Source organism: Spermophilus citellus (genome assembly GCF_964194105.1).
Source record: "Spermophilus citellus genome assembly, chromosome: 4".
In the NCBI taxonomy this organism is placed as follows: Eukaryota; Metazoa; Chordata; class Mammalia; order Rodentia; family Sciuridae; genus Spermophilus; species Spermophilus citellus.
In genome coordinates this window covers 106,819,694-106,839,541 of record NC_138185.1, presented here as the reverse complement: position 1 = coordinate 106,839,541, position 19,848 = coordinate 106,819,694, and the positions used below count along the sequence as shown (strand labels likewise).

The window sequence follows — 19,848 nt, the reverse complement described above, 5'->3', positions numbered from 1 at the left end:
CTGTGCTGCCAGGCATGGGGGCGTATGCCTGTATCCCAGCAGCTCAGAAGGCTCAGGCAGGTGGATCATGAATTCAAAACCAGCCTCATCAATTTAGCAAGGCCCTAAGCAACTTAGTCCCTGTCTCTAAATTAAAAAAAAAATATTTAAAAAGGGCTGGGGTTATAGCTCAGTGGCAGAGTGCTTGCCTTGCACATGTGAGGTTCTATCCTTAGCACCACAAAAATAAATAAATAAATAAAGATATTGTTTCTATATTAAAAGAACTCTTTTTTAAAAAGCGTGGGGTGGGGCTGGGGGTGTGGCTAAGCCACCCTGTGTTCAATCCCCCGTAGCAAGACAAAACCAACCAACAAACAAAAAAATCCCTCTGCTTAAACAAATCCCTCACTCTTATCCCAGAAAGTTGGTATTGCTGAGAGGATGGAGATAAAGTGAAGGAGGAGTATTCCAAAGTAGGAGGTATTACGCTGTGTGAGTTATTTCCATGATTCTTGTGCTTGGGCTGGGGATGTAGCTTAGTGGTAAATGCTTACCTACTGTGTGTAAGGTCCTGGGTATCAAACCCAGGACCACAAAGCAAAAACAAAACCATGATTCTTATGCTTTCCATGGTGTTATTCCTTAGCATATGAGAAAGAGTTTATTTGAAATGCAGACTGGATTATCTGAGCCAGAGGCCTCCAGGGGAGGGTGATGTCCACTCATGAGTTGAACATCACAGAGAAAATTGAATTCCCTCTTTCTTTTGGACACAGTAGGAATCAGTGTTTTGGAGGAGGTGGGTAGAGTCAGGACTCTAACCTCTCCCTCTAGTTTCCTAGAGCTTTGACTGCTGTGCGCCTGACTGTCCTCCTTCTAGGCTGCTGACTAAGGAGGTTAGGATGGCATAGTCTTTCTCCACAGGATATAGCAAAATCATACTTCAACCAAGGCTCAGTCCCAACCTCCCCCATACAGATCTCTTGGTGACTCCCGACTTCTGTGTGAGCAGCTTGTGAGTAGCAGCCTGGAAAAGGGGCACTGAGAACAGAAAAGGCCAGGGGAGCACAAAGCCCTGACTACATCACCTCATCAGACCTTCCAACACACCAGTGTTATTTATCCAAAGCTCAGAGAGGTTAAGGGTGAGCATGTAGCATTTGCCTTCACCATTATTAGTTAGTCCCTACTTATATCACAGCAATTACCCTCTCATCCCTGAGAAACTGTGTAAAACCTGAAGTCCTCACCACAGCCTATGAAGCTCTGCCCATGGCCTTCCCAACCTCCTCACTTCCCCGGTTCAGCACCCCTTTGCTCTTTACTCCTGATCAGGACAGGCACATTCCCAGGTTCCCACTCTAGGTGCTTTTGTTCTAGCGTTTTCTCTGCCTCCAACCCTTTTGTCTTCTCACCTCCAAGTCTGAGCTCAAATCTCACCTTCCCCATGAGGCTTACCGGCCTATTTCTTAATTTATTTGGATTCTCAGGGAGTGAACCCAGAAGTGCTTTACCACTGAGCAACAACTCCAGCCCAGCTTATTTTTTATTTTGAGACAGGGTCTCAAGGCCTCACTAAGTTGCTGAGGCTGGTTTTGAAGTTGCAATCCTCCTGCCTCAGCCTCCCGAGCTGCTGGGATTACAGGCGTGCCCCACCGCACCCGGACTTCTAAATTCCACAGTACTTTCTGCTCCCATCCGCCCTCTTTCTGTGACCTGAACAGTCTCTCAACCTACTATATGATTTCCGTATTATACTCGCTTGTCGGTCCTCCCTTCTCAGAATGGAAGCTCTACAAAGAGTAGTGTCGTCTAGTACTCTGACAGTCCTCAAAACATTCTGTGGTACTTTTAGCAAATTCTCAATAAATACAGGCGGGCCAAGGAAAGAATGCCGAGACCCTGGACTGCCCGCGGAAGCCTGGGGACTAGCGAGCTCCTGAAGCCCTGAGGTGGTAAAGGGCCTCCGCGCGGCGGTGCCGGGAGCAGCGCCGGGAACTACACTTCCCATGGAGCTCTGCGTGCCGGCCGTGAGGGCTGCCGGGAAGGGCTAACGTGCGGAGAACCGGTCCCGGGCGGCCGAGATGGCAGGTGAGCGAGGTGAGCGTTAGGCTTGGTGTCAGTGAGCGTGGTGTTAGTGGCGCCCTGGGGACTAATCCCGGCATGACCCGCCAGGTCGAACCCACCTCTCGGGCTCCGGGAAAAGATGGGTGGGCGCTAGACAGGGGAGGTAGCATCTGGATGGGGTTTGCAATTCTCGAGGAGAGGAGGCCCTCCCACTCTCCAGCGGAGCTTGGGGCACTTGAGACCATATGCTGTGAGCTAGGTACTTCCTGCTCCCTTAAGGTCACCTGGACGTACGTCTCAGCCCCACAGCAAGACAATATCCATCTTACAGAAGGGAACATCGAGGCTTGCAGAAGAGTGTAGTCTCTCCCAACAACCAGAAGGTCCTTGTTTGACTCCATCCCTTGTTATAGTCTCCCGGCTCATGCCTGGTTTCCGGGACAGTAGAGCCAGGTCTGAGGAGTGGAGTGGACACTGACCCTCTTGTCTGTGCCTCCAGTGTTCCCACTTTCCTGTGTGGTGCAGCATTATGCCTGGGGGAAGATGGGCTCCAGCAGTGAAGTGGCACGACTGCTGGCCAGCAGTGACCCACTGGCCCAAATCGCAGAAGACAAACCATATGCAGAGGTGAGACACAGGCTGTACCTTACCCTCAAGTGACACTAAAGGGCCTGAAGCAAGTCATGTGGATCTGCCAGGAGGAGTGAGGTAGCAAGAATGAGGAGGCCCTCTTGGTTCTTCAGATCAGTGTAGGTCAGTGGACCAGATGTTGGCACCAAAAGAAATGTTATTATAAAATTGTTTTAGTCAGCTTTTTCACTGCTGTGACTAAATGACCCAACCAGAACAACTGCAGAGGAGGAAAGGTTTATTTGGGGATTCAGTTTCAGAGGTTTCAATCCATAGACGGCAGACTCAGTTCCTTGGGGCTCAAGATAAGGCAGGACTTCATGGCAGAAGAATATGGTGGAGGGAAGCAGCTCACATTGGTGATCAGACAACAGAGAGAGAGGGGTCGATATCTCCTTGCCAGATACAAATATATACCCCAAAGCCTTGTCCCAATTCCCACCTCCTCTAGCCACACCCTACCCCTGCAATTACCACTCTGTTAATCCCTATCAGGATTATTTCATTGATTGGGTTAAAACTCTTAAAACCTAGTTACTTCTCTGAACCTTCTTGCATTGTCTCATACCGTGAGCTTTCAGGTGACACCTCACATCCAACCATAACAAAAAGTCTAGGAATTCTTGTACGCTTCTTTCTCCAACAATTTAGTACTTACTGAAAACTTTTTTTCTTTTGGTACTGGGAATTGAATCCAGGGCTGCTTTATCGTGGAGCTATATCCTCAGCCCCCCGGCCCCTTTTAAAATATTTTTTTAGTTGTAGATGGACACAATATCTTTATTTTATTTATTTATTTTTATGTGGGGCTGAGGATTGAACCCAGTGCCTCACACTTGCTAGGCAAGTACTTTAACTACTGAGCCACAACCCCAGCCCCAACCTCAGTCTTTTTTATTTTTATTTTGAGACAGGGTCTCACTAAGTTGCCTAGGCTGGTCTTGAACTTGTGATCCTCCTGCCTCAGCTCTGGAGTCACAAAGATTACTATGGGTTTGCACCACCACAATTAGCAGCGCTTGCTGAATTTTTATTTAGCCCTCATAAACAACAAGTTATTTATTTATTTTCTGGTATTGGGGATTGAAGCCAAGTACCAAAACTTTATCACTGAGCTACACCCCCAGCCCTTTTATTGTTTTGAGACAGGGTCTCACTCAGTTGCTGAGGCTGGCCTCAAACTTGTGATGCTCCTGCCTCAGCCTCCCAAGTTGCTGGGATTATGATTGTATACCACCATGCCTGGCTAATATTTTTTTTTTTTACTTTGACCTTTTTTTTTTTTTTTTTGCATTTTTATTAATCTGTTATTCTCTGCCTATTTAATAGAGAAAAAGACAAAACCAAGGAAGGCTTTAGTCCCTGCTTCTGAGTGAGACTGGAATAAATGAATATTAACCCCTCACAGAGCCATTTGAGAATCATGGTTTTTCAGTGTCCTTGACAGTGCAGTTGTCATTCTCCTCTGGACAGATAAGAACACTGACACTAGAGGAAGGAAATAGAAATTTATAGAAGAAGGCCACATAGATGGTTAGAGACAGACTAGACTAAGGCCCGAGTCTCCTGATTCCTGGTTGTTCTGGGGTCTGCTCTCTCCCTTTGTGTCTGTGATGGTATGAGCATTTGTACCTGACCTTGGAACCTGTCCCAGAAGGAAGCCACTCTTTGGGGAGCACAGCATAACTTGTGGCAGGCCAGCGGGTGGTGCAAAGTTCTGCTTCCTCTTCTTTCAAGTTTCCTGTCTTTTCAGCTGTGGATGGGAACACACCCCCGGGGGGATGCCAAGATCCTTGACAATCACATCTTGCAAAAGACCTTGGGCCAGTGGATTGCTGAGAACCAGGACTGCCTAGGCTCAAAGGTCAAGGACACTTTTGATGGCAAGCTGCCCTTCCTCTTCAAAGTGCTTTCTGTGGAAACAGCCCTCTCTATCCAAGCACACCCTAACAAGGTACCAGAAAGAGTAGGTGTAGCAGTCAGGGTAGGGAAGGGCTTTTTCTGCTACTGTTACCTCACCCACACCAGGCTTCAGCCCAGAGCTAAATCTAGTGTGTCCACTCCCAAATTAGCTCTTCAAGGCCAGATGCTGATGATACACCCAGTAGCTAAATCTTAAGTGGATAGCTGACCAGCCTGTGCCAGAGGAGTTTCTCTAAGCTCATGCCCAGGTCTTATCATCATCTTCCCAACTGGCTTTCTGGAGAGTTCAACTTCCAGGGTAGGGCACACACCATAGCTGTCGCCTCATTTCCCCATCATGGAGTTTTCTGTACAAACTTCTGAGTCCCAGCCTAAGCAATTGTCTCCAAATTTGTGAGTTTTAGATAGGCAAAGTAAGACCCAGAGAAGGGAGGTATTTACCCCAAATCGCAGCCTATTAGGGTCAGAGCTTGTTTGGATTTCCTAATTCACTGGTGAGGGCTCTTAAAGTCTGCCCCAGCTCTCCCCCAGATTTAGTCTGTCGCCCTGCCTTGGATTGGCTGAACCCCAAGTTTCTGCATCATGCCTTGACCAGGTTCATTGCCAGAGGTAAGAAGCCACTGCCATCTGGCAACTGGGAAGGGTAGAGAGCAGGGGCTGGTGGGACTAATGTTCCTGCTAGGTGATGGCTGCTCCCTGACCATTCTCCTCCCCTGGCCACCCCCAGGAACTGGCAGAGAAGCTGCACCTCCAGGCTCCACAGCACTACCCTGATGCCAACCACAAGCCAGAGATGGCCATTGCTCTTACTTCCTTCCAGGGCTTGTGTGGCTTCCGGCCAGTTGAGGAGATTCTAACCTTTCTGAAGAGTAAGTTGGACAGAATGCTGAGGGCCTGGGTATTGGGCCTGGGATGTGTGGGAAACCCAGACCAGAGGGGGAACAGTGACAGAGAACAGAGGCTCAGTGTCATAGGAACTAAAGGGCTGCTTGGCCTCATGCAGCACTTTTTGGAACCAGTGGGTCAGACTAATAAGACCAGGCCCAAGTGTGGTTGCAGAGGGCTGTTGGTAAGTAATTGGTTTGCACTTCAGGTTTTGCTTAGTGCCTGGCTCCTTAGTTAGGGATGGGACAGGGAGGCCTCCTATCAGTCCTTCTGTGTGTTCCATCTTTTTTTTTTTTTTTAATATGCTTTTAGGGGGCTGGGGCTATAGCTCAGTGGTAGAGCGCTTGCCTCGCACGCGTGATGCACTGGGTTCAATCCTCAGCACCACATAAAAATAAATCAAGACGTTATGTCTATCTGCAACTAAAAAATAAATTTAAAAAATATATTTTTTAAGATGTTGATGAACCTTTATTTTATTCATTTATTTATATGTGGTGCGGAGAATGGAACCCAATGCTTCACACATGCTAGGGAAGTGCTCTACCACTAAGTCACAGCCCCAGCCCTGTGGGTTCCATCTTACCATCCTGACACGGGTTTTGGTCCTGGCATTCCTTCAGAGGTGCCCGAGTTCCAGTTCCTGATTGGGGATGCTGCATCAACACAGCTGAGGCAGAGCACGAGCAGCGACGCCCAGGCCGTGGCCTCTGCTTTGCGGAACTGCTTCTCTCAGCTGATGAAGAGTGAGAAGAAGGTGGTGGTAGAGCAGCTCAACCTGTTGGTGAAGCGGGTCTCCCAGCAAGGTGGGCATAGTTATAGACCTGGATGGGTGCAATGCCCTTGCCTGGCCTCCTTGACATAGACACAAGGCTGTGGGGACAGGGTTCTCAACCCCTTTGCCCAAGAGGAATACTGAAGAACTCAACTTAGAAGACCTGTTGGCCACTACCATTTCTTTCCCAGTCTTTGTGGAACAAGGCCATAGGTGGAGTGCTGCTTTCTGACTGGTTGTTTTCTTTAGATAATTGTAGGCAGACTTGAAGACTTTTCTGATGCCTTCTACCCAGGCATTCAGATTCTCCCCAATCCTGACTTGTTTGGAGCTAGAAAGCAGGAAGGGGACAAGAGGATCATCTCTTTCTCTAAAGGACTGATGTTTAGTGCTTGCAATCATTAGCTTTTTCTTAACTACCTCCTATGTGCCTGTTTTGTGCTAAGGAGAGTTCAGGAAATGGCTGATGGGTATGGTCATCACCTTTTGGGCTGAAGAGTCAATATAAGCAGCGAGAAATATAAAGCAGACAACCTCTCAGCTATAAGCTGATGTGGTAGCCCCCATCCCGTCTCTAGTGGCCCCAGAGCTCTCTTCTGGCTCTGTTTCTGCACATTTCCCCTGCTGTGCTTCCTTTGAACCACACATTGTTTGTTTCACCGAAGCATACAGTTTTTGTTTTTCTTTTTGTGGGGAGTGGTTTTGGGTATTTTCTCTGCTTATTCTCACAGCTCAACAGACTGCTCCTGCTCTAAACTCTCAAAGCTCCCTGTTCATACATCTGCGTATAGCCTTAGCACCTGTGAGTCTATGCATTACATGCATACTTTAAAACTGGGCTCTCTCCAGACCAGGGACCTGTTTCTGAACTTCAACAGGCTATGAAGACTGAACTGCCTCCAACCCAGACCAGCTGATTTCTTCACTGTGGCACTTAACACACTCTGTCTTTATTTATAAATACCCTCCTCACTTCTTTGCCTGCCCCTTCCAAGAATCCTGCTCTCACTGCTGTAGCCAGACTGAGCTCATTTTCCCTGGTCAGTCTCCAGGACACATTTTGGCCTGTGGCACATTTTACCTTGTGTTCTCTTGGGTAGACAACCATCCCAGTTTGTCTGGGACTGAGATTTTCTGAGACATGGGGCTTTCAGTACTAAAAAAGAGAATGTCCTAGCCTAAGAGTTTGTTCTCCTTCATGGAACCCTTTTGAGCCATCTCCCAATCGAGATTATGAACTCCAAGATCACTGTTCTCAACCAGGGGAACTTTGGCAATTGTGTGGAAACTTTTCTGGTTGTTAGAACCTGGATTGGGGGTGATGGTGGTGTCTTGTAGGTAGAGGCTAAGGATGCATCCAGCAATGAGCAGGACAGCCCTATATTTAACAAGGGATCCAAAATGCCAGTAGTGTCGAGATTGAGAAATCTTATCCTGAATGGAACACACGTTAGCCCTTTTAGAGGTCAGTGTAAGCGAGGCAGACAGTTGAAGTGTGAGAGAGAGCATCTGTGTGGGCAGGAGTATCAGGAAGGCTGGACCCCAAAGAGCAGGAGATGACTAGGGACAGGCCCAAGCACAGCTTCTGCATTCATGGGGCAAGAACTCTTCCCCAAGACTCCTTGCCCTGAGTAAGGCTAGAATATACTAAGTGGGACTGAAGCATTGGTCTACTCTGTGACCCTCAGTGTCTGCTGGAAACAACATGGAGGACATCTGTGGAGAGCTCCTGCTACAGCTGCACCAGCAGTATCCAGGTGACATTGGCTGTTTTGCCATCTACTTCCTGAACCTGCTTACCCTGAAGCCTGGAGAGGCCATGTTTCTGGAGGCCAATGTGCCTCATGCCTACGTGAAGGGAGGTGAGCCCCTTTTCAGCAGAACTGCCATCCCTGGTAGACCTCGTTTTCCCATCTGGACAAAAAGAGGATGGCTATGGATACTTTCTCTAAGGTCCATCCAGCTCTAATCTCTGAGAGCTCCTGGGCAGAAAGGGAAAATGCCAGTAAGGTATGGTGAATGTCAGCTTAGCAGTAGACACTGTTTATGATCTTCTGCCAACCTGGAAGGTAATAAGACTGATGTTAAGTCCTGTCAGTGAGTGTGGGAACTGAAGTTGGAACCCAGGCTATATTGGACAAGACTGCTCTTCTCTCCCTCACATCATCCAGCTTTTACATGCCTATTCTGTCTACCATTTTTTACTGTACTGGGGATTGATCTCAGTGCTTTACCACTGAGCTACATTCCCAGCCCTTTTTGTTGTTTGAGACAGGGTTTTCTTAAATTGCTCATGCTGTCCTTGAACCTGCAGTTTTCCTGCCTGAGCCTCCCAAGTTACTGGGATTACAGGCATGCGCCACTGCACCTAGCCACCTGGATTTTTTTTTTACATTAATATATGCATCAGGGGGGCTGGGATTGTGGCTCAGCGGTAGAGCGCTCGCCTGGCACAGGCAGGACCCGGTTCGATCCTCAGTACCACATAAAAATAAAGGCATTGTGTTATGTCCATCTACACCTAAAAAAATATTTTAAAAAATATATATGTATCAGGGCTGGGTGCAGTGGTGTATGCCTGTAATCCCAGCAGCTCAGGAGGCTAAGGCAGGAGGAAGTTCAAAGCCAGCCTCAGCAACTTAGCGAAGCCCTAAGTGAGACTGTCTCTAAATAAAATACAAAAAAGGGTGGGGGATGTGGCTCAGTGGTTAAGTGCCCCTGAGTTCAATCCCTGGTTACCCCCACCCTCCCCCCGCCCCCAAGAAAAAAGATATGCATCCCCTCAGAAGGTGATTTTGGTTTTTAATATATATTTTTAGTTGTAGATGGACACAATATATTTATTTATTTACTTTTATGTGGTGCTGAGGATGGAACCCAGTGCCTCACACATGCGAGGTAAGCACTCTAACACTGAGGTATAGCTACAGCCCCTCACAGGTGATTTTTGACTGTTGGCAGCATCCACTCCTGCCTAGGAGTCTGTCACAGAAGTACGACTAGTCAGGAGGTTTGGGGCTCCCCTAGGGGTTAATCTGACTCCTCCTGACCTGTCACCTATTTTTGGAGTCTGGTATCTTAACTCCCAGAAAACAGTATTGTATTTACACATTTTTACCTAACTCTACAAGGGGTTGACAGACTTCAGGTTAGGAGGCCCAGCCTAGAGAGCCTTCTCCAAGGCATAATTCATCAGCTTAGCACATGACAATTGTCTGCCCCCAGACTGCGTGGAGTGTATGGCATGTTCGGACAACACAGTGCGTGCTGGCTTGACACCCAAGTTCATCGATGTGCCAACTCTATGTGAGATGCTCAGCTATACCCCTACCCCCAGCAAGGACAGGCTCTTCCTCCCAACACAGAGTCAGGAAGACCCATACCTCTTCATCTATGACCCCCCTGTGCCAGACTTCACCATTATGAAAATGGAGGTAAGTGGGAGAGGGGATGGTGAACTGGCAAGGACTACAATATGGAGTATACCTGGGGCTGGGTTTCCCTTCTGTCAAGCACACCTACTAGTGACAGTTACAGGGCCCATCCTCCATGCTGATAAAGAGCTTGAATATTAGGGGAGGTGGCAGCAGGGCTGTTTCTCACTGCCCTTGAAGTTGTCCTGAGTCTGGGACCTGATTGGTGCAGAGTCTAAGCTATATTATCTTGCTTCTTCTTGCCCAGGTCCCTGGCTCTGTCACTGAATACAAGGTCTTGGCACTGGACTCTGCCAGCATCCTCCTGATGGTGGAAGGAACGGTGACAGCCAGCACTCCCACAGCACAGGCTGCAATCTCCCTGCAGCGTGGTGGGGTGCTCTTCATTGGGGCCAATGAGAGTGTCTCACTGAAGCTTACTGTGCCTAAGGACTTGCTGATGTTTCGGGCCTGCTGTCTGCTGTAGAGACAACTGCCTTGCTAGCTCTCCTCTGCCAGCCACTCTAGCTCCAGGCCACTCCAAGTCCTTTCCTTGTTTTGCACTCTGTGTGCACCCTAGAAGAGCTGGGGAAGTAAACCTGTGGGTTGTGACTTCCGAGCATGCCCCAGGCTAAAGCCTGATCCTTCTCTTGTATTCTGTTACCACTCCTCTCCACACCTGAGCCAGGCTCTTGCCAGTTCAGGAGGCAACAGCTGTACTCCAGCCCACGGTATGAGGCCATCTAGTGAAATCTGTGACCTATCATTACCTCAGCATCCATCAGAGCAATTGGTAAGGTATATTTTAAGAACAAGGTTCTTGCCTTGGGACTACCTACTTATTTCTTCAGCTGTAGAGGATTGGAAAAGGGTAGGCTCTCTTGCTCTGTCAAAGCAATTAAAGATCACTTGTTTTGACCCTGTAAAGAACATCTCCACCTTTGGCATTTCTGTCCCTGAAGTTGGCTGAAACAGCCCTCCCTGAATGTTGTCCAATTTTTGCTTTATTCCTACTTATAAAGTGGGCAGGCTGGATCCCAGAATCTTTTTATAGCAAGTAGTGGGAGAGAAGAAGCCATTTTCAGCCTTGGATGTACAGTTTGCAGGCATTCCTTGAGCTCTCCAGAAAGAGAAGATGAGTATAAGAATATACTAGTGCAACACTCCCTTTTTTTCGTACCAATGATTGAACCCAGGAACATTTAACCACTGAGTCACATCTCCAGTCCTTTGTTAAGAGAAGGAGTCTCACTAAGTTGCTGAAGCTGGCTTTGAATGGGCAGTCCTCCTGCCTCAGCCTCCCAAGCCACTGGGATTACAGATTTGTGCCACCTCAACCAGTGCAACACTCCTATTTTTCAATTTACCTTAATCAAGAGTCTGCAAACTAGGGCTGGTAGACCAGTTCTGGTCATACCTACTAATTTACATACATTTTAGCTGCTTTCAGGCTGCAATGATGAAGTCATGTAGTTGCACCAGACTATGTGGTCTGCAAAGCTGAATTTATTCATTTTTTGCAGCACTGGCTGTGTCACTGAGGATTGAACCCAGGACTTCATGCAGGCTAGGCAAGCATTCTACCACAGAGCTACATCCCCAACCCCCATTTTTTTTTTAACTGGTGGTGCCAAGGAGGAAACCCAGGACCTTCTGTATGTTCTACCATGGAGCTATACCATACCACTAACCCAAGCTGAAACTATGAGAAAAAATTGTCAACTTATTATCTAAACATATTGTCATTATAGATTACAGGGATTCAGTGACAGAATGATCCAGTTTCCATTGTGAGGAATTCAGCTACCTCTCTTAAGCTGGCAGGAAGTACTAAGGAGGGCATCTGCTCTCCTTGTGCTCATCTCCAGGGGTGAAACACACCTCTGCAAGAGGCTGCTTGCCTGTTGGTGTTGCTGCTGAGGTTTCTAACCTGCAGCCTTAAATCCTTTTGCTCCAGACTATGCAAAGACTCATGTCACTGCTGTTCCTTCCTGTGGGGCAAAGGCTTAGATTCATAGAGAAGAAAGTTTCTGGGCTTCTATACTACACCCCCTATTAAAATGGCATTTCAGAAAACTACCTTCAAAAATATTTTGGGACAGGATATGGTGGTATCTGCCTGTGATCCCAGTAGCTTATGAAGCTGAGGCAGGAGGAAGATTGGAAGATCAAAACTTTGAGCCCAGGGACTGGGGTTATGACTCAGCAGTAGAGCACTCGCTAGCGCATGTAAGGCCCTGAGTTCGATACTCAGCACCACATAAAAATAAATAAATAAAGGTATTGTGTCCAACTACAACTAAAAAAAAAAAAAGTTTGAGGCCAGTCTGGGCAACTTAGTGAGATCTTGACTTAAAAGAAAAAAAGGGTTGAGGATTAGGTCAATGGCAGAGTAGCCCTGGGTTCAGTCCATAGTACCACGAAAAAAAAAATTTTTTTTTTCCTCTAAAGTTTCTTCAGCTGATAATTAAAGATAAGCAGGAAAGAAAGGGTCTGCTAAAGGAAACCCATTCTAAATAGTGACCTGCAAGGGCCCATTCCACTCATGATCTCCAGTGAAACAGGCCTGAAAATGATGCCCATGGGGAACAGCAGAAAAGGGGGAGGGTGCTTCCTGGGCTATTAAGCTATTTCTTCCTTTTAGCATTCCAGGCCTTTCTTTAAAATCCTGTTGCCACAACAGACACAGCTCAACTAGCATGACTGCATTTATTCTTATTAAACGTACAAGGGTGTATAAGTACAAGCCAAGAGGTCTGTAGAGCACTGTGTAAATACCAGATGGAACCATTCCTGTCTGTGAGGGAAGCCTAGATGCACCCCTCTCCATAGGGGACTGTCACCTGCATAATAACATCCAGCACTCTGAATTGGTTCTGAGCAACTTGGAGCCTTTACTGGTGGTATTTTGGTCTGTGGCCCTTGACCCCAAACTCACCATTTCTGTCCCACCTTACTACAAGTTGTCTCCTGCTCCATATTCCTGCAGCTTTCTCCACACGTAATTCCTACACAGAGTTGCCCAGCTGCAGAACATCCCTTCCAGGGAGAATTGCAGCCAAGTGCCCCAGTGTTGATTACAGCAACAATTTACCTAGAGGGTGTGATTTGGGAGTCCTGCCACCTCCCAGCAGCTGCCAAATGCCCAGGTAAATCTGTCCTAACCAAGCCTCCCACAGAAATATGGATCCATACCTGGCTTCCACAGCTACCTTCTGCCCTCACTAAGTCCCCACCACTATCACAAAGTTTTTCTCTATACTGTCCACATCTGCTCTTCCCCTCCATAGACACCTGAAGGCCTAGAAACTAACTGGTGGGGTAAGAGGTTCAGAATGGAGATGCTAATGTTCCTTGCTCTGAATGTTGGGCACCTTGGTAAAGTTGCAGAGTCTCATTCCAGAACAGAAAAACCATCTGCCTCCTCTGTCCCAAGGTGATACACCTCTGGTCTCCAATCTATCTCCCTTCTAGAATGCTGCTAGTTAGCAGAGTAAATTAATCACAGCCTCTGAATACTGTAAGCTCCTGTCAACCTTCCAGTTTGAGAAAAACAATCAAGCTCTATTAGGATGACCTTGAGGATAGTTGTCCAACAAATGATAATTAAGGTATATTTTATATCTAACTTCTCAGTCTCCCAGTCACCTCTTGTGGTAGGGATACCATACCATGTCCTGTAGTGGTCATAGGACATTATGTAAAGCAAGAACTTGGACACTTTTGCATGGGACCCATATCCTAATCCTATGCCCCTTGAGCTGAGAACCCTGTCCACTCCCACCTCACCATGGTCCTGGATGAGGAGCAGTGAAAAACTAAATTCCAATAAGAGGCTAGGTATAACAAGAAATTATCCAGTGGGGGCAACAGGGGGAATTATGCCTGTTTCTGCTATGTTCAGGCTGGGGCCAAGAGAGGCTAGGTTCACACTGTGGTTTGCCTTAAAGCCCAATCCTTTATTTTTGGCAGAGCTAGGGGTTGAATCCAGGGATTCACACATGCTATGTAAATGCTCCTACACCCCCAGTCCATAAAGTCGAATCCTGAGCATCCACTGTGAGGCTGGGGCAGAGGAATCTGGCTCCACAGTGGACTGTACTACAGGGGAGGCTCTGTGTAATGGTGGGCTGATTTCAGGCAGAGACCTGGTTTCTAGCTTTGGTCTCTCCTCCCAATTCTGAGAGCTGCAGTCTAGGCCAAAGACCACAAAGCAGCACCAGCAGAACACTCACTCTACCACTTCCCACAACTTTAAAAAGCAACAAATAGGAAGGCACTCTGCCTTTGCAGCTCCCTCTGCTGGTAATCATGAAAACTTCAGGCTTCTAGAGCCAGTGCCAGTACTTTCAAGCCAATCTTCCAGCTCAAAGACTGGGTGGAGAAGCTAGCTCAGACCAAGGAAATATAAATGAATGAATATGTACATGATGGACCAGTTTTTCTCTAGGGAAGGGCTGAATGAGTTACTAAACTTACACAGACACTGAACTGGTACAGTGTCCCCCAGGTTCAGGAATTCTGAAAGCCATGATCCTGATGTGTCATTAAGCAACATGTTATATTTACTGCCACAGCCGGACAGATGTAATATGAAGAGGACAAAAGGGATTTACTTTGCTGTCTTGGTAAGACAAGAGAATAGAGGAGAGGATTATAAGCCAGGATATGGAACAGAAATAATTGCTGCCCAAAAGGCAGCCTCACATTCCCACATCAGTGCTTCCTTAATCCACCTTAGAGTTGGGAAGAGGAGGAAAACACGGAATTCTTTGTACTGGTCTCACAGAATTCTTTGTACTGGTTAAAAATTTGAAATTCCTGGCTACAGGCTGTAAAGTGGTGTCTCCTGCCTCCACACATCTACAGCACAGCCTGAACTCAAAAGCTCTTTTCCTCTTCCATACAGCACCATGACAAATACCAATAAAGATCTGTGCAATTGGTTTTCTTAGCCACCTGTTAGTCAAAAATCCTGTTTCTGCCCTTATTAAAAGTAGTTTCTCTAAACTGCTCCAACAACAGAGGAAAACTGCAGAATTCTATCCATCCCCTCATCACCCAGATTGGAGGTGGGGCTCTGGCCTGAGAAGCACCAGGTGAGGGCTCTCCTGCAGGTTATGGACCTTCCCAGAGAGTCAGTGCCTCCACTGATTGTGAACTGACAGCAGTTCTCACTGCACTCTGAGCTATGAAGGGCCAACAGGGTTCTGTAGGCCTCGTGGTGAGCAGGGTCCACCTTGGAGAATTATGGCTATTGGAGGGTACAGGAAGAATCCCCAAGACAGCACCAGCAGCAAGAGCATGTGGAGGAGGCCATAGGCTTAGGGGGAATGAGGTCCAAGTCCTCATCATCTGGAATCTCATCCAGGTGATACCCATCCTGTAGCAGCTGCCGGCTCACATCCTGGTTTACCTGCTAAGAGAAGAGAGGAGGGGATTATAAACCAGCTGCCCAAAAGGCAGCCTCACATTCCCATATCAGTGCTTCCTGTCCATGCTCCACCCCCAGGCCAACCCCACACAGCCCTCCTGACTACAGGAGGAAGTATCACCTTTTCCTGTTGTGCCTTCTCAGCAATGAGGGGCACCTAGGAGCCTTAGCTAGTAATGTCCAGTCTTCATTGACCCTCAGGAGCTGCTCTTACTAAAGAATCCTTAAGTACCTGGTACTAACACTAAATTCTAGATTATGTTTGAAGTCATTGTTCTTATCTTTCCCACTGAAAACCCAGATGTCCCTGTCAAGGCTAAAGAATATAGGACAATGATAACAGAACAACAGGCTTAGAGTCCTGGGTTACTGTGGAAGCAGGCAGGGAGCAGCTTTGTTTGTACTGCCTATTAGACCTGTTATCCTTCCCTGCCAGCCAAGCTGGGTCCCTGCAAAGTAGAACCAGCCAGCCTGGTTTCACCAGTTCCACTGAGCAGACAGGAAATAAATAAGGCTGGAAAAAGTATAAGATTTCCTCTGGTTCTTGGCTATTTTCTTAGTTTTAACACTCTTAGATACTCAAGGAGGATACAACATGCAAACTGCTTTTCTCTTTCCCAGAAACATAAAAGGTTAACCAAAGATTCCAGGAAAATAAGGAAGAAATATTGGTGGTCTGCAGTTATAGACCCAGAATTTTACCTCCTTTAAAGGGAGTTAGCTACATGTTGGACCTTTTTCTTTCTTTCTTGCAGGGTCTTAGCTGGGCAAGGTGGCATAAACTTTTAATACCAGTAATTCAGGTGGCTGAAGCAGGAAAATTGTAAGTTCAAGGTCAGTCTAAGCAACTTATTGAAACCCTGTCTCAAAAAATAAAAAGAACTGGGGATGTAGCTCAGTGGTAAAGCATCCCTGGGTTCAATCTCAAGTACTGCAAAGAAAAAAAAAAGGTCTGTGTTCCCCAGGTTAACCTTGGACTTCTGCCCTCAAGCAGTCCTGCCTCTGCTTCCTGAGTAGCTGCAACTATAGGTTCATGCCACTGCACCCAGCCAAGAATTTTATGTTCTTGGATTTCTATCTAGGACAGAAATATGTCCACAAAGCCAGCCAGGAGTATCTCAGTCTGGAACAACTGAAGGAACTGAAGTTTTTTTGGCCTGGTAGAAAAAAAACTGGTGGAAGATGAGCAGGGGAGTGTTGAAGGCTGACCTCAGATAGGACAGTCAAAAGGGAGATTAGAGTTGCTGCTGGAAGGCAGGTATTGGACCAATAAATGGGTCCAGGTTACATGAAACATTTCAGATTAAGAAGGAAGACTTCTTGCCAGGCACAATGGTGCATGCCTATGATCAGTTACTCAGGAGGCTCAGTTCAAGGCCAACTTTAGCAACTTAGTGAGACCGTCTCAAAAAAGTAAAATGGATTGGGGATATAGCTCAGTAGTAGAGCACCCCTGGGTTTAAACCCCAGTACTGGTGGTGGGGGTAGTGCAGGGAGACTTCACTAAATATTACTGAAGAAGGGGTTATGTATGTGTTGGGGGTGGGTAGGAAGCAATGCTTCTTGAAGGTAAGTACGCAATTACAAGAAGCATACAAGCAATCAGAGGCTAGTAAACTCTTAAATAGGATCTATCAAAAGGGTTCCTTTAAGTTGTGGTCTAGACTAGAAAATTTTTGAGGTAATTTCCAACCCTGAGGATATACCGTCTCCTGGATTTTCAACAGATCTCCTAAGACGCCTATACCTCTGCTGGGGGAAGAGGGCAGAGTGGAAGATCGGAGAACAGACCGGAAGTCTGGTACAGTGCTGTGCACACAGCAGGCACCAAACAAGCATTTGGTAGTGGTGGTGATGCTGCCTGTAGCCTGGCCCTGCACAGAAAGGCGCTCTGGACTTGCCTCTGCAGAGGAATACCCGGAAGAGTATCTGGATTCCAGCTCCCCATCACTAGGAGAAGAGGGAGACAGTCAGTTCAGGAGAGGCTGTGGAGAACATGCAAAGGGAGGGGCGGGTCTGAGGGATTTGTGAAGCAAAGACCACACCATAGAACTCAAGCCCAGAATTTGCAGTGAGTGCAAATGGCTTCCTCAATTGGCTCCAGCAGGAATAAGGTCAATCTCACTAACAGTGCAGATATAATACATTAGGTCAGGATGATTCCCTGGAAACACTGGAGTTCCAAACCTAGAGCAGGATGATTACCTGTGAATCTTCTAACCAAGCCATCCTGGGAAAGGATAGCACTCAGAAAAGAGCCTGGAATGTGCATGGAGGGCCTCAGAGGAGACAGGAAACAAGCAAAGGCACCAAGCTATCTGCAATGCTATCCAAGTCATTCCCCAAGGGATAACACTCACCTGTCAGAATCAAGGGACACCAGGTTTTCATCTGGACTCTGGCTAAGAGCAGTATAGCCCTTGTTAAACTTCACTGACCTAAGGGAAGTGGGGAGGAGAAATCAAGCATAGATGAAAACAGGCATTTCACAGGGAAAGGCTTGATTATGAAAAAACTTACTGCACTACTCCAGACTGCCTTCTAACTGGTCACATGGTCACCACTGCCTATAGCTCCAAGCTATTTGGCTTATAGCTCCTCAGAAAATGTACTGCCCCATTCCACTCCCCAACCCATGTTCCTGGGGAAAGTATACCTTGCCTTTTATGAACCAGCAAAAGCACCCCCCTAGCTACCTTATTTAACCAGAAGTTCTTGGGCAAATTCCTTCACTTCTGCAAGTTTCAGCTCACAGCACTAAAAGAAGGCATTGAAATGGGTAGCAGTGGATCATGCCTGTAATACCAGCCCACTCCTGCTAAGGCAGGAGCATCCCAAGTTCAAGGCCAGCCTCAGTGAAAAGTGAGACCCTAAGCAACTCAGGGACACCCTGTCTCTAAATAAAATACAAAATAGGGCTTGGGAGTGGCTCAGTGGTTGAGTGTCCCTGAGTTCAATCCCTGGTACAAAAAAAAAAAAAAAAGGCTGGGGATGTGGCTCAATGAAAAAGTACCCCTAGGTATAGTGAACCTGACAGGCTGCCGTCAGGGAATCACTGGGTCAGCCCTAAACGTGAGCACCCCGTCTCCCAGGCTGAGGAATAATGACTTTGGAAATTGTCGGCGGAAAGGAGGTGGAGCCCGCTGAGACCTTTTCCCTGAAGAGTCGGGGCGGTTCGGCAAGGAACCCAGCATGCCTTTTCTCCGCAGAACAGCTTTGGCCAGGTCCCGGTGCTTCTCTGGAAGTCAAAGGGCCCTAGTCAGCCGAGTTTCCCCCAGTCTGCCCTTGTCCCCTGAACGCTTGGAGACCGCTCTCCAAACGGATTTTTGGGGACGGAAGCGGAGTGCATCGAACCCTTCACTGGGTGCGATACCACTGGGCCCCAGGACCCGCCCCAGTTACACGGCAGCATAAAACCTCGGACCACACTTACGCAGCTTGGCCTGAATAGACGGCGCGCGCGTCACCATATACGGTCCACGCTTCTCCACTGTAGCAGGGGTTCGCTCCCCCAGCCGGAGGGCTCCGCTGGCGCTCCTCCCGGAGGGCGGTCCCACAGCTCCTGCCGCGTGCCCTGAGGCCCCGCCAGGCCGGGCTCCGGGGATGGCAGCCCTCATCGCCGGCCCGCCGGGCTCTGCGGTCGCCATGGCCTGGCTCCGCCCAGCTGGGTGTCGCAGCCCCGCCCCGCCCCACCGCTACCGAGCAGTCCCGTAGGCCCCGGCGGGAGCTTCTTTAGCAAGATGGCGGCGCGCAGGCGCGGGCCGCTCCCCTCGGATTTTCCAGCCTAGTTGTTGGGGGTTGGCACAATGTCCTGCTCTGCCCGGAGATGGGCAGTTTCGGTCTTGCTCTTCTGGTACACAGCTACAGAACTTAAGTCCGTCTGGGCCTGGCGAGGTCGAGGCTGTCAGTTGTTTCTAGTCGAAATCGAACACTGACATTTGCCCAGAGCCTTGGAGTGTGCACCGGCTGGGCATTAAGGGTTTATGCCCTTCCACCTACTCACTCTCTAATCTCTAGCAGCATCTTCTTTGCGGTCTTCTCGCCGCAACCCGAGCTCCCTGAGGACGGGCTCGGGAGAGCTTGGGCTGGAGAGAAAAGATCCATAGACAGTAGGGAGGTAATCGCAGAAAAGAGAATAGGCCTCAAAGGTGGCACAAACTGGCTGCAATGCCTGGGTTGCTTAATCCGAGGCCAACCCCACCTTCTTATGCCACGCCACGTGGTGCCTGACACCTTGGACTGGCTGACCCTTTCTAGGCCTCAGTTTCCACGTTCTACAATGAAACTTTGGAGTTGAAGGTGTCGTTCAGTGGTAGAGTGCTTACCTTATATGGGCAAGGCCCTAGATTTGATTCCCAGCACCAAAAAATACAAAGTCGAACCATGTCACTATTTGTTTTACAGTGACAAAAACAAAATAGGCACAAGAAAAGAGAGTGAAAGTGTACTCTTTGAGTCTGTGTGTGGCAGGATAGAGAGCAGTGTCAAGGCTCTTGACTTCTCCAACCCCCAAGGGATGTGCTCCTGGCTGGCTGGAAGTAAATTCCAGATCCTTATAGAACTGCCAAATCTCATGAGACTGTTCCATGGCTAATATATTGGCCTCCACAGGGTAGTTCATGGTATGCAGACTCTGAACCCCAAGAACTGTCTTCAGTAGGATAAGAAGAAAGAATTTCGGGCTGGAGTTTTTGAAAAATCAAACAAATGAATCATATTTTGGTGTATCCTATCTCCTG

The 19,848-nt window shown here is 47.9% G+C and overlaps 2 protein-coding genes across 6 annotated transcripts; one reads left to right on the top strand and one right to left on the bottom strand.

Moving 5' to 3' along the window:
• Nucleotides 1–1,907: 1,907 nt before the first annotated feature.
• Nucleotides 1,908–10,309, top strand: MPI (mannose phosphate isomerase). Of its 4 annotated transcripts, none has more exons than XM_081291560.1 (8): nucleotides 1,908–2,082; nucleotides 2,549–2,676; nucleotides 4,433–4,633; nucleotides 5,330–5,471; nucleotides 6,111–6,293; nucleotides 7,951–8,124; nucleotides 9,488–9,696; nucleotides 9,944–10,309. In XM_081291560.1, exons 1-8 carry the CDS (start codon nucleotides 2,067–2,069, stop codon nucleotides 10,160–10,162), a joined length of 1,272 nt encoding a protein of 423 aa, XP_081147686.1. In that variant the 5' UTR covers nucleotides 1,908–2,066; the 3' UTR covers nucleotides 10,163–10,309. The 4 variants fall into 4 exon arrangements, with proteins under 4 accessions (XP_081147686.1, XP_081147689.1, XP_081147688.1 ...); XM_081291562.1 differs by having other exon boundaries at nucleotides 2,002–2,082; nucleotides 2,463–2,676; XM_081291561.1 differs by having other exon boundaries at nucleotides 2,050–2,073.
• A 4,143-nt stretch (nucleotides 10,310–14,452) lies between these two features.
• FAM219B (family with sequence similarity 219 member B) lies at nucleotides 14,453–19,539 on the bottom strand. 2 transcript variants are annotated; one of them, XM_081291574.1, is made up of 5 exons: nucleotides 18,543–19,539; nucleotides 18,260–18,347; nucleotides 17,470–17,547; nucleotides 17,011–17,059; nucleotides 14,453–15,091 (listed from the first exon to the last, which is right to left on the bottom strand). In XM_081291574.1, exons 1-5 carry the CDS (start codon nucleotides 18,754–18,756, stop codon nucleotides 14,930–14,932), a joined length of 591 nt encoding a protein of 196 aa, XP_081147700.1. In that variant the 5' UTR covers nucleotides 18,757–19,539; the 3' UTR covers nucleotides 14,453–14,929. The 2 variants fall into 2 exon arrangements, with proteins under 2 accessions (XP_081147700.1, XP_081147699.1); XM_081291573.1 differs by having other exon boundaries at nucleotides 14,453–15,094; nucleotides 18,543–19,537.
• Nucleotides 19,540–19,848: the final 309 nt, after the last annotated feature.